The sequence below is a fragment of the Aedes aegypti genome, chromosome 3, assembly GCF_002204515.2.
Source record: "Aedes aegypti strain LVP_AGWG chromosome 3, AaegL5.0 Primary Assembly, whole genome shotgun sequence".
Taxonomy (NCBI): Eukaryota; Metazoa; Arthropoda; class Insecta; order Diptera; family Culicidae; genus Aedes; species Aedes aegypti.
The window spans coordinates 316,697,449-316,710,086 of NC_035109.1; the positions used below are offsets into that span (position 1 = coordinate 316,697,449).

At 41.3% G+C, this 12,638-nt stretch overlaps 1 protein-coding gene across 3 annotated transcripts in view; it reads right to left on the reverse strand.

Moving 5' to 3' along the window:
• The window catches only part of LOC5578048, a 279,552-nt gene that overhangs the window by 16,030 nt on the left and 250,884 nt on the right, over positions 1 to 12,638 (reverse strand). For all 3 annotated transcript variants that reach the window (XM_021851404.1, XM_021851405.1, XM_021851403.1), the window contains one exon: positions 8,291 to 8,427. In XM_021851404.1, the coding sequence (XP_021707096.1) occupies positions 8,291 to 8,427 (137 nt within the window). The remainder of the gene's footprint in view (positions 1 to 8,290; positions 8,428 to 12,638) is intronic.

The following is a 12,638-nucleotide window of genomic DNA, read 5'->3' on the forward strand; positions in this document are numbered from 1 at the left end:
ATACAGTAGAATCCTACCATCAAAATAGCTTTCTAGAAGCTTACACAACTGCACCGGTACCTTGAGGCGGTGAAGCGCGTGTGCTATTGCTTCCCAGCTTGCGCTGTTGAACGCATTCTTCACATCCAGAGTGACAACCGCGCAGTAACGGATGCCGCTCCTTTTATGCTCGATTGCCACCTCAGCTGTTTGAACGACCGACTGGATGGCGTCCAGAGTAGATTTACCTTTTCTGAATCCAAACTGGTTGTTGGACAGGCCGTCCGCACTCTCCGTATACGGTACTAGTCTGTTGAGAATCAACCTCTCCAATAACTTGCCCGTCGTATCTAGTAGACATATAGGTCTATACGCCGACGGGTCACCTGGTGGTTTCCCCGCCTTTGGTAGTAGCACCAATTTCTGTCGCTTCCATACATCCGGGAAGATTCCTTGATCAATGCAGCGTTGCATCGTGGTTCTGAACATGTCCGGATCCGTGTTCACTGCCGCTTTTAAGGCAACATTCGGGATACCATCGGGTCCCGGTGCCTTGTTTGACGCGAATGATTTTACGACTTCTGCCAGCTCTTCGTTCGTCACTCTCGCCACTTCTTCTCCTTCATCTGCCGCATACGGCGCTGGGAGCCATGGGCTTATGGGATGGTGCGGGAAGAGTACATCGATTATCGATCGCAGCAACTCGGGCGATTTCTCTTGGGGCGCTATGGCTCCTTTGGTCTTAGCCATTACCACTCTGTAGGCGTCACCCCATGGACTAGAATTGGCACTCTCGCATAGACTTTCAAAGCATGCCCGTTTTCGACTCTTGATTTCCTTTTTGAGAGCCAACTTTGCCTCTCTGAATACTGCACCGCGTTCCTCTCTTTGTGCTTCTGTGCGTGCGCGTTGCATTCTTCGTCTAGCCCGAAGGCAGATTGCTCGAAGATTTGCAATTGATTCGCACCACCAATACACTGGCGGCCTGTTCTCTCTAGGAGGGGCTTTTCTCGGCATGGAAGCATCACACGCTCGTGATATCATAGCAACTAGCTCTTCACCGTTTAGGTCTAGAGTGTTTCGTTCGCGCCTCAAGGCTTCAGTGAATACTTCGCCGTCGAAGCGCGCTGTTTTCCATCCTCGGGCTTGGGTCGAGTTACATCGCGCTGCCTTCTGCCCGCCTGGTATTATACTATAGCGAATCGATTGATGATCGCTATGAGTATAACCGTCATCAACGCGCCAGTTCATGGTACCTAAAAGGTTAGGACTACAAAACGTCACGTCGATGATCGATTCTGCACCATTTCTGCGGAAGGTACTCACTGTACCCACATTTTCTAGCTCTACATTTAATGCGGCCAGGGATTCCAACAATAGCTGGCCTCTTTGATTGGTGCAGCGGCTACCCCACTCCACTGCCCATGCATTAAAGTCGCCAGCTATCACTACTGGCTGCCGATTAGCTAGTTCGGCCATCATCCTGTCAACCATGTGGGAAAATTCCTCAATCGACCACCTTGGGGCGCGTAACAACTGCAATAGAACACGCCGTTGATTTTTGCTATCGCAAAACCGTCATTTGAGCTAGAGACTACTTCTTGGATTGGGTATCGTCCTGTCGTCCCTATAGCTGCTAGCTGTTGAGACCTATCCGCCACCCAGTTCCCGTTGTTGGCTGGTATGCGGTATGGGTCCGATAATAACACCACGTCAGTCTTGGTTTCCGAGACTGACTGCCAAAGCAGCTGCTGGGCTGCATCACAGTGGTTTAAATTTAACTGTGTTACTTCCGTTTTGGCTGCTTTGATACTCCGCTTGTGCCCGGACATTTGGGTCCGCCCGTTAAGTGTCCGTTGTCTGCTCTGTCGACACATATTAGGCACTTAGCGATTTGCTTACAATCGCTTGCCCTATGGCCTTCAGCGCCGCATTTTCTGCACATCTTACTTCTGTCGGGACCATTGCAATTCCACGACTTATGGCCCTTCCCGAAACACTTGAAGCAAACTTCAGGAGGCTGTTGTATGCTCAGCCGGCAAACCGACCAGCCTACCTTGAGTATGCCCAAGTTCTTCGCTTTGTTGGCCTCTGCGACCGGCAGCCTGATCGCCGCCACCTGGGTGCCCTGCGGGCCCTTTCTAAGGTGGATGGCCTTACTGGCTACGTCGATGTCACACTGCTCTTTGAGGGCAGCCGAGACCTCCGCTGCATCGGTGACCTCATCCAGATTTTTACACTGGAGAGTCGCTTCAGCAGTAAGGGTTCTTACATCAACCTCGTCACCAAGTACTTCTTGTGCCAGTTGCTTATAGACTGCACCCTTTTCCTTGGCGTCCTTCTTTAAGACTAGGATCATTTCACCAATCCTAGTTCGCCTTATGCTTCGCACGTCTGCGCCCAATGGCGATAGCTTCTCTGTGCTTCGCATCGCCTTCAGAACCTCGGCGTATTTTGCTTCCTCCGTTTTGATAACGAGGGCTTCGCCTAAATTCCTACGTTTTGCTGTTTTCGGTTTAGCGATCTCCTTGGGCTCCGTTTTCGGTTTCCTCTGTTTTTTCTTATTTCCAACTCGTATCCACGGGTTGCTGTTGCCTTGCGCCCGTGGTTCCTGTGGATGCACTGCCTGGTTCCGGTTAACCCGTGGCTCCTTTTTCTTGGCTTTCTTGGCCTTAGGATTGGTGTTGGCCTCTCCTTTGTTGCCATGTCCTCTTGATCGCGGGGCTTGGCTCGTGCCAGCTTTTCCGCTTTGGAGGACGGCCGCGTAGGTCACTTTTCCCTTAGCAACCATACGTCTTTTCGCCAAGTATTCATCCCCGGAAGCTTCCCTCTTCCGCATCGCGTATCGAATAATATCATCAGATATATTCGCGTTGCCTGTGAAGGAAAACACTTCGGTCTGACACGACCTAGTGTCTTTTTGGCCTTCTACCTTGCCCAGTTGTTCCTTGGCTTTCTCGTAGTCCTGCTTTGAAGCTAGGACTGATTGTCGCAATTTCAGTAGACTTGTTTTCAAGTCTTTGCTGATATTTGTTTTGCTTTTAACATATTCGATGATGACATCAAGTTGCTCAGCAGCTACCTGCATTTTAGGGAGGTACTCCCTATTGCGATCCATGGCCTCGATTAGTCCCGGGCCATCGGTCACCACACATGTTGCACTGGAGCGGCCAGTGCCTGCCGTCGTCACAGTATCTAGGCTTTTGCCCACACTGTTTTCAATAAAGTTGGTCGCCTCCTTCCTTGGCGGGAACCTTAGCCGGTTACTGATAGGTCCAGAAGCCTCTCCTTCACATTCCGCTAGATGTTTGTTTTGGTTGATCATCTCTTATGGGTCCCCCTAAGAGCCGCTATCCATCTCCGCTGGAATAGTCGCCTTTATAATCCCATGGTTATCTATGCAAGCAGGGAGGCCATGCTAGGGTTGACATAGTCCTTTATGGGGTACTATGTTCAGAGCCGGATCGGCGCAGGTCAGGTAATGGCATCTGAGCCTACTCCCGCCCAGTTGGAACAACCAAGCGACGGATTTGGAACGTACTCTAAGGCCTGCCACGGTTTTACGGGACGGGGGCAGTCTGCGCCATTAACCCACTCGCCGTTTCGGGCCAGTGTCACCCGACCCTACTAAGGGAGTAGAATGTCGCCGCTGTCAGCCTCAAAGCATATTATCCAGTACATATACCGTTACTTGTCCTTTGTCGTGCGCTGCCAGTATACATAATTGGGGCCGTACTGGCGTTGGTCCCAATGTGCTCGAAGCACTCCTACTCGTAATTCCATGCCTTGTCCGTTTGTATCGCGACCAGTATGCCATAATCAGGATCTCACTGGTATCAATCCTGATGTGCCGGTTGGCACTTCTGTTAGTTTGGGCTAGGGTACTTTAAGCGGCACCGGTCGCTGTGACAGAGTTGCATTCGGATTTTTGTGGTTTTTATGAAGGTTCATCAGAGCCCACTGCGAACTTCACCACATCCTGGGCAACTCCCCAACTCGCAGAGGTCCTGGGGGGGGGGGGGGGGGGGGGGGGGGTCCGTTAAGCCCCTGGACTGTCGTCCCTGCTGCCCCAACAAAAAAAAAAAACGCATAATGCGAAGCCATAAGGGTGAAAAATTTAAACTAATTTACAACATCCTTATAATCCCACCCTTATTTAGCCTCAGGTTTGAGACTGAAGAAGGGAAGCCGATTGTCTCGGAGAAACACAAGGTCACCTGCACCATTGCTCCGGGTAGCACAGGAAGGGCACAATACTGTAGAGGGCGCCCTGGTACTCCACAGGCTCCGTTTGCGGTTAGGTTTTTTTAGACCCCCCTAACCATTCATTCTTAGGCACGGTAAGCTTAAAGCGGCATGAATTAGGGGTCACCTATGAGATGGACTTATACCACCGGAACAGGCAGTCCGTACACGGTGTCTCTGGTAGAAAACATTAATATAAAAAAATCAGTATCGATGAAACATCCACCAAATGAAAGCTTAGGCTTTCCCCCTTCATTTGAGACCGGTTTGAAAATGTTCTATCGGGGGGTCCTGAACATTTTTTTTTAATTTAGTAAGAGATACGTACCATAGGTGATCTTCTTCCACCAATAGTATGATACAATGAATCGCTTGTACCATAAGATGACAACTCAATAGAACCGTAGAAGGCCATGACAAATATTTCTAGACAAACATTTGAAAAGGACTGGCGAGGTCTTGAGCCTTTTTTTCAGAAACGTTGCTGTTGAGCCCTTTTTAGCTCGCCCATGCAAACTAGCACCACTATCAGAAAGATTAGTGTTAGTAGTATTGGTAAGCGTGATCGTGTTGAATTGGGCTCAACAGCGTCTTACAAAGACATTGTTTACCTATGTCGATGTGCCCTTTTTAAATGTTTGTTCAGATTTCTATAAAACAAGCTTGTTTTTGTTTTGGCAGTGTTGTTGTTCAGTTGATTATAAATTCAGTAAATAGTAAAACTGTATATCTTTAATCAAAATTTATTCATTTATAAAAAACTAAAATGGTTGTAAATAGTATTTAAAATTTTGAATAAAAAAAATGTCTAGAGATTTGAAAGATTTCCAATAAATAACTATTATTTAGATTCAGTTGTATGCTACCGTCTTCAAATTCAAATATATATTCATAAGATATTGCTTTTCACGATTAGTAATAACCAAAGCATTTGAAAACATTTACTCATGGATCATTACATTACCAATGGTTTCACAGATTGCAAAAAACAACTAAATTGGCATCAATGGTAGGGAAATCGGCGCTGCGTTATAACGCTTCATTGCTTAAGTTGTCGCGTTCTAAGGTGGTATAGCAAAAAATAGGTGCTTGTGTCGCGTGATAAGTTTATAAATTCAATATTTTGGGGTCACCATTTTGGTTTGCTGATTAGAGGTACGCCTGTTAATAATTACAATAAATATATCCCAATTTCACACCTAATAATAAATACATATATTTACACTACACTCTGTCAGGAGACCTGAAACATGAAACCGAAAAGCCATAAAGACAATCGTTCGAAGATTTGCGTATTGTGTTTAAAGAATTTGTGTCTGCAACCGTTATCAGCAATAGTGTTTGATATTATTGAACAGCACATTCTTCACGACATCAGGATTACAGTCTGATATTGTCCTACAAAAATATGTCGAGCTTGCACGTTTATTCGTTCAGTAACCAGTTCAAACTTTTGAATATAGCACTGTTTAAATATAAATACCTAATAACCTAATAACCTAACACTCGAAGCATGTAATGATGTGAGAACAACAATCTCACCAAAACTAAAGAGAAAACGTGGTAGACACAGTAATGCAAAAAGTAAGTGCAAATTGGATTGGTTGGTTGTCAAATTTACACGGTTTACCACCCAACTGAGAATCTTATTCAACATCTGTGCAACCTAAAAAAAACCATTTGATCGCTGATGACTTGTTTTTAATTAAAAAAATTGATTTGAGCACCAGATAAGCGTTGCAGTTGAGCAGCTGTCTAAGGGGTTTGGATGTTGCAATCGCCCCAAACATCGCTTTCAAAATCAGCAGACCTAATCAATCAGTTCAGAGGTCTCTAAAAACCTCAAAAAACACATTTGCGCTTTGATTTGAATGATAATGCAGAAACTTTAATAACGTAAATATAAATGCATATAAATGCGTTCAGGGGCCTTCCTTAGCCGAGTGGTTAGAGTCCGCGGCAACAAGGCAAAGCCATGCTTAAGGTGTCTGGGTTCGATTCCCGGTCGGTCCAGGATCTTTTCGTAAAGGAAAGTTCCTTGACTTCCCTGGGCATAGAGTATCATCGTACCTGCCACACGAGATACGAATGCGAAAATGGCAACATTGGCAAAGAAAGCTCTCAGTTAATAACTGTGGAAGTGCTCATAAGAACACTAAGCTGAGAAACAGGCTCTGTCCCAGTGAGGACGTTAATGCCAAGAAGAAGAACGTTCAGGGGTTAGTTGATTATGTGACGTCCAAAAAGGGGGGTTGGCCTGGGCAGTTCAATCTGCAAGCGATGGAGAAGGGTCCTTTAATCATTTACCCTGTCGATTATCGAGCATAATTCCGACGTCATCGGGACTCAAGGCCGATGTAAGGATACTGGCGTAAAAATACTGTTGCTGTTTGCTGTTGCTTCTGGCGTTCCAAAAAATATGGCAATATTGAGAAAATGTAGAAGACACTGTTGCTTTTGAATAATTTAAGGTGCTCCATTGCTGGAGATTTGAAAATCGTCAATCTGTTTTTCGTAATAATGGGAGGTAGTTCAACATTTCCTTGCCCATACTGGTCATCCACGAATACTTTGTCACATACGCGTCCGCGAAATGGAAAAGTCTCGGCTCGGACCATAAACTGGCGAAGCAGTTCTTCAAATTTACTATCCACTGCTCCAAATTGATCCAAATAATGTCGAGGAATGGGTAAGCATCAGCAGTTTGATTGTGTGATTCATAAAGATGACCTTAAAATAATTCTTTTATCACAGGTGAGGATCATCAGTTGCCAACGCCACAACAAAAGTGGATTCACCAGATGAAACTGTCAGAAGCTTTTGAAAAATCGGCGTGTTTTGGAAGTGTAATGGGATCTAAGTTTGCTCGCAATTGTAATTTATCGTACTGTTCTGTAAATTTTCTTTTTTAAATGAAAAAATGTATTTCAGGCGCTTGATCATTTTGATCAGATATTTCTTGAGGTGAACCGGCCGCCAGGTTGAAAGCCTCTTTAATAAAGACAAATAAATAATTAATAAATTCTGATCAGGTACATAAAAGTTGTTTTCAAACGAGTCTGGATGATGATTTTGCAGAAAAGTTGAGAACTTTTCAAAAACGTGGATTGCTTACCCAATAGCTCGAAGTTCCATATTTCCGCTATCATATCCCGGAGTTTTGTGAAGTGGTTTGAGCAAATACGGGAACAAGCCAGTGAAACCGATTTTCAAGTTGCTTGGAATCATGTTAAGGTTCCGGAGAACTCCGAAGCATATGATTGACAGCTTGTGACAATAGTGAGCATTTGTAAGCCGTATTATCCGTATTTACTTTATCGATATGTCGTGTATATAATTGGTTTAAATAGAATGGTATAATGCTAAATCTAAATCCTTTTTATTAATTGGTTAACTATTCGTAGTACAATTTTTCATGGCTACCTAGATAAGCATGAAAGAAAATGACTGTGTGAACCATAATTAAGAAATCAGTACTGAAAAAAAGGCATTGTACTGTTTTGAAAAAAATGTTCAGGACCCCCCGATAGAACATTTCCAAACAGGTTTCAAATGAAAGGGGAAAGCCTAAGCTTTCATTTGGTGGATGTTTTAGCAGTACTGATTTTTTTTATATTAATGTTGTTCTACCAGAGACACCGTGCGTAGTGTTAATTCTTAGCCAATTGAAACAATCGCTACCGACACTACACGGTTATCTAGGCTGTTCGGGAAAAGGAAGTTAACATTGATGATTAACTCCTGACGTGCCCAAACAGCCCCCTTTCGGCGATGTTTGAAATGTAGACAATGTATGTTTATATGCAATTCACTAATGGAAAATTTTTGAAAAATTTTGATTGAATTGCTCTTTTCAGCAAATTTTTTTATCAAACTTTGAATGTGTTTTCACTATGATAAGTTTGTACTTACATTGCAGTACTAAAGTACTTTGAACAATTTTAAAATTTCTCCATGGTTATTTTCATGTAAACCTCTAAATCACCTCCGAAAAAGCTAACAATTCAACACAACATTTTTTTTCGTAAGGATGATAATCACAAATGTTACAAAGGCTGATACTTACGGGGATTCCGGCGGGCAGAAACCGATCTAAACTGTGCACCGGAATGATGAAGCAGTCCTTGTCCAGCGTCGCCAGCGAGATTGGTTCACTTCGGGAACTGACGAAACCACCGCTGCCCGGTTGACCACCAAAACTGACTGGCGGTTGGAATCCAATTTGCGCGATACAGATTGAAATTTCAGACATAGAATGGAGAAAGATAGAACAGAACAAAAAAAATGTCAATCAGAATGCCTTTGTTCGGGGGAGATGGACGAGATTGTTTTTTATATTCATAAATTATTTAAACCACTAGAGAATGACACACACAAAAAAAATGTTGCATAATAGGAAACGCTATTCATGGAATTGTTGCTTTCTACTGTTGAATGCGGTGGTATGAATTTGAATTTCAATACGGGGTTTGGAAATTGTACCCTTCTTATATTGTTCTTGTGGTGCTAATATCGGTGTTTAGGCATTTAAGGAAAAATATAACATTATTTTCGTTTATTTTTTTATCCCAGGGTCATAAGTGTTTGATATGGTTTGTTGTTATGATGCCTAATATGTGGGATTTTTAATATAAATATATAACAGATTAATCGTGGTAATCCAATGTTTCAACATTGGATATTCTATGTAACTCATTAGTACTATACCAGGGTGGAGGCTCCAGAATCATTTTCAAAATTCATTTTCTAGCATGATCCCTAGGTAGTTGATTTCATCTGACCGATTGGAACCCCTCTCATTGTGTCTACTTGAAAATTTCAAAGAAAATGCTTTCGGTTTATGCGGGGATATTACAGGTTGAGTTTTGGAAGCATTAGGAGAAAGTAGGCAGGGTTTGCAAGTATGAAGAAAATATATCCAAACTTTTTTTGCAATCGACTACAGATGACACGCAGACTTCGTCCTTTGGCGGAGAGGCCTGTGTCATCCGCAAACAAAGATTTTTGACATCCCTGAGGTAACTCAGGTAAGTCAGATGTGAAAATATTGTATAATATTGGTCCCAGAATGCTGCCTTGAGGAACACCAGCTCTTACAGGAAGTCTTTCAGACCTGGAGTTCTGATAATTAACCTGAAGTGTACGATTTGACAGATAACTTTGAATTATTCTAACAATGTATGTTGGAAAATTAAAGTTTTTTTTTTTTAATTTTACAATCAAACCTTCATGCCAAACACTGTCGAATGCTTTTTTTATGTCTAGAAGAGCAAGACCAGTAGAATAGCCTTCAGATTTGTTGGAACGGATCAAATTTGTTACACGTAAGAATTGATGAGTGGTCGAATGTCCATGGCGGAATCCGAACTGTTCATTGGCAAAAATTGAAGTTTCGTTGATGTGGGCCATCATTCTGTTCAAAATAACCTTTTCAAAAAGTTTACTGATGGAGGAAAGCAAACTGATTGGACGGTAGCTAGAAGCTTCTGCAGGACTTTTGTCTGGTTTTAAAATTGGAACAACCTTAGCCTTTTTCCATTTGTCAGGAAAATATGCTAATTGAAAACATTTGTTGAATATATCAACTAAAAATGATAAGCTACTTTCTGGAAGTTTCTTGATGAGGATGTAGAAAATTCCATCATCGCCAGGAGCTTTCATGTTTTTGATTTTTTTAATAATAGTTCTCACTTCTTCCAAATCAGTCTCCCAGGCATTTTCGAAAACGTTCTCTTGATTGAGAATATTTTCGAACTCCTGAGTAACTTGATTTTCAATTGGACTAGTAAGTCCTAAATTAAAATTGTGCGCACTTTCAAACTGCATAGCAAGTTTTTGAGCTTTTTCGCAATTAGTTAGTAATAATTTGTTTTCCTCTTTCAATGCCGGTATTGGCTTCTGAGGTTTTTTCAAGATTTTAGATAATTTCCAAAAGGGCTTAGAGCCAGGGTCCAATTCAGAAATTTTATTTTCGAAATTTTTGTTTCTTAATTGAGCAAAACGTTTCTTGATTTCTTTCTGCAAATCCTGCCATGTAATTTTCATAGCAGGATCGCGAGTGCGTTGAAATTGCCTTCTCCTCACGTTTTTAAGACGGATCAAGAGTTTAAGATCATCGTCTATAATCACGGATTCAAATTTTTCACATTTTGGAATTGCAATGCTCCGGGCTTCAACAATGGAATTTGTTAAAGTTTCAAGAGCATTGTCAATATCAAGTTTAGTTTCTAAAGAAATGTTAACATCAAGATTAGAGTCAACATACGTTTTATATATATTCCAGTCGGCTCGTAAATAATTGAAAGTGGAGCTGATAGGATTGAGAATCGCTTCATGGGATATTTGAAATGTAACAGGGACATGATCAGAATCAAAATCAGCATGAGTAATCAGTTGGCTACAAAGATGACTAGAGTCGGTTAAGACCAAATCAATCGTAGATGGATTTCTGGAAGAGGAAAAACATGTGGAGCTATCAGGATATTTAATTGAGAAATATCCTGAAGAGCACTCATCAAATAAAATTCTGCCGTTGGAATTACTTTGAGAATTATTCCAAGACAAAACATTTTGACTTATTGCGAGTAAATTTACGCAAGTCAGTTTGGAGCAAATTAACTTGCTGTCCAGAACATTGAAAAGGCAAATAGGCAGCTATGAAAGTATATTTACCAAACTGTGTTTCAACAGAAACACCTAAAGTTTCAAAAACTTTAGTTTCAAATGATGAAAACAGTTGATGTTTTATACGCCTATGAATGATGATTGCAACTCCCCCACATGCCCCATCAAGTCGATCATTACGATAAACAAAAACGTTAGGATCTCTTTTGAGTTTAGATCCAGGTTTTAAATACGTTTCGGTAATAACTGCTATATGCACGTTATTAACCGTAAGAAAATTAAACAACTCGTCCTCTTTACCATTCAGAGAACGAGCATTCCAATTTAAATTATTATTTGCATCCATTAGAAAAACGTAATCCAATAACAATTTGATTTGTAAATTTTACACCAACTTGGACTGCTTCAGTCATAGTGGTGGCTTTGAACATTGCATCAATCATTAGATTCAATTGTTCATTAGAAAATTATAATCAGAGGCAGACATGTCATCTGATGATTTCCCATTGGAATTTTCGGTAGACGATGAAGCGGAGTTACCTGTGGCGGTAAAGTTTTTTCCATTTGATTTGAAACAAGTAGAATGGGTACCCATGGATCGAACAGGGGAGGAGTTCAAATTTCCTGCAACGATATCGGCAAAGGATTTACCGTGGGTAGATACATTCGTAATTGAAAGATTCGAACGGCTACCCGATGGATTAAAATTAGTTTGTGAATGAGCATGATTATGATCTTCCTGATGGGTATGATTCATGATCAAGCGATCGTTAACTGAAAAATGAGCATTGTTCGATACTCTACCAGGCAAATTGCGGAAACGACCCACAGTATTTCGATCGGCCGAAATCGTGAACTTAATTCTGTAGCACCTTTAAACGTGATTTTTTCGGAATGGTGTCTTCGGACGAAAATTCTCTAAAAATATAGCGCATATATTGACGGTAAATGTTAGTTCGCAACTTTGCAACGGGCGGCGCTGCGAAAATATTTTTTTTGAAATGACGATCTTTAAATATGATGTCTTCGGCAAAGTTGTAGATAATTCAAATACAAACAACTTTGCCAAAGACACCTAGTGTGTATTCAGCCGCATTTCCAAAATACGGGAGTATTTTATGAACGACCCCCTAAAACAAGTTTTTCTCGTATATTTTGAAAATGTGAAGTTTCCGGTAGCAAGAATGTTCTACAAAATTGTTTAAACAGTCAAAATGAATCAATCTCTAGAAGACACTAGGTTTCTAAAGACCAAGGAAAAGCAGTTATAACCATTTAAGTGCAAAAATCAGTCATTTTTGGGGTCCGTGTATTTATTCGGGTGGCAGCTGGTGGATGAGATGAAACCTAGTAGGGTAAAAAATACACCATTATTAGTTGTAAATATCGATAGTGTCATTAGTATCCACGAGTATCCCTTTTACTTAGAGGAAGTTTCATAAATGACTATTATTACCCTGAAGTACTTAGTTATGTGATGGGTAGAGGGCTATGTGACTCTAAACTTCTTCTTTTTCATCTCCTTGACACATTTTTCATCTTTATACACACACTCAATAGGTTACTTTATACTTTTATGAAGAAAGTTCTCGATTAGTCTTTACAAAATGACTCACCATACAACTATTTTTCGCTTGCAGTTTTAGCTATTTTTCGTACATAGACACTATAGTAAGTGCAAGCTATGCAAATTTGGTGAAATATTCTGTTGAGAAAAGAATATATCATTGAATCACTATTCTGTGAATCAAATCAGTGTTTAAATGTTAACGCAGTTCTTATGGCTGCGA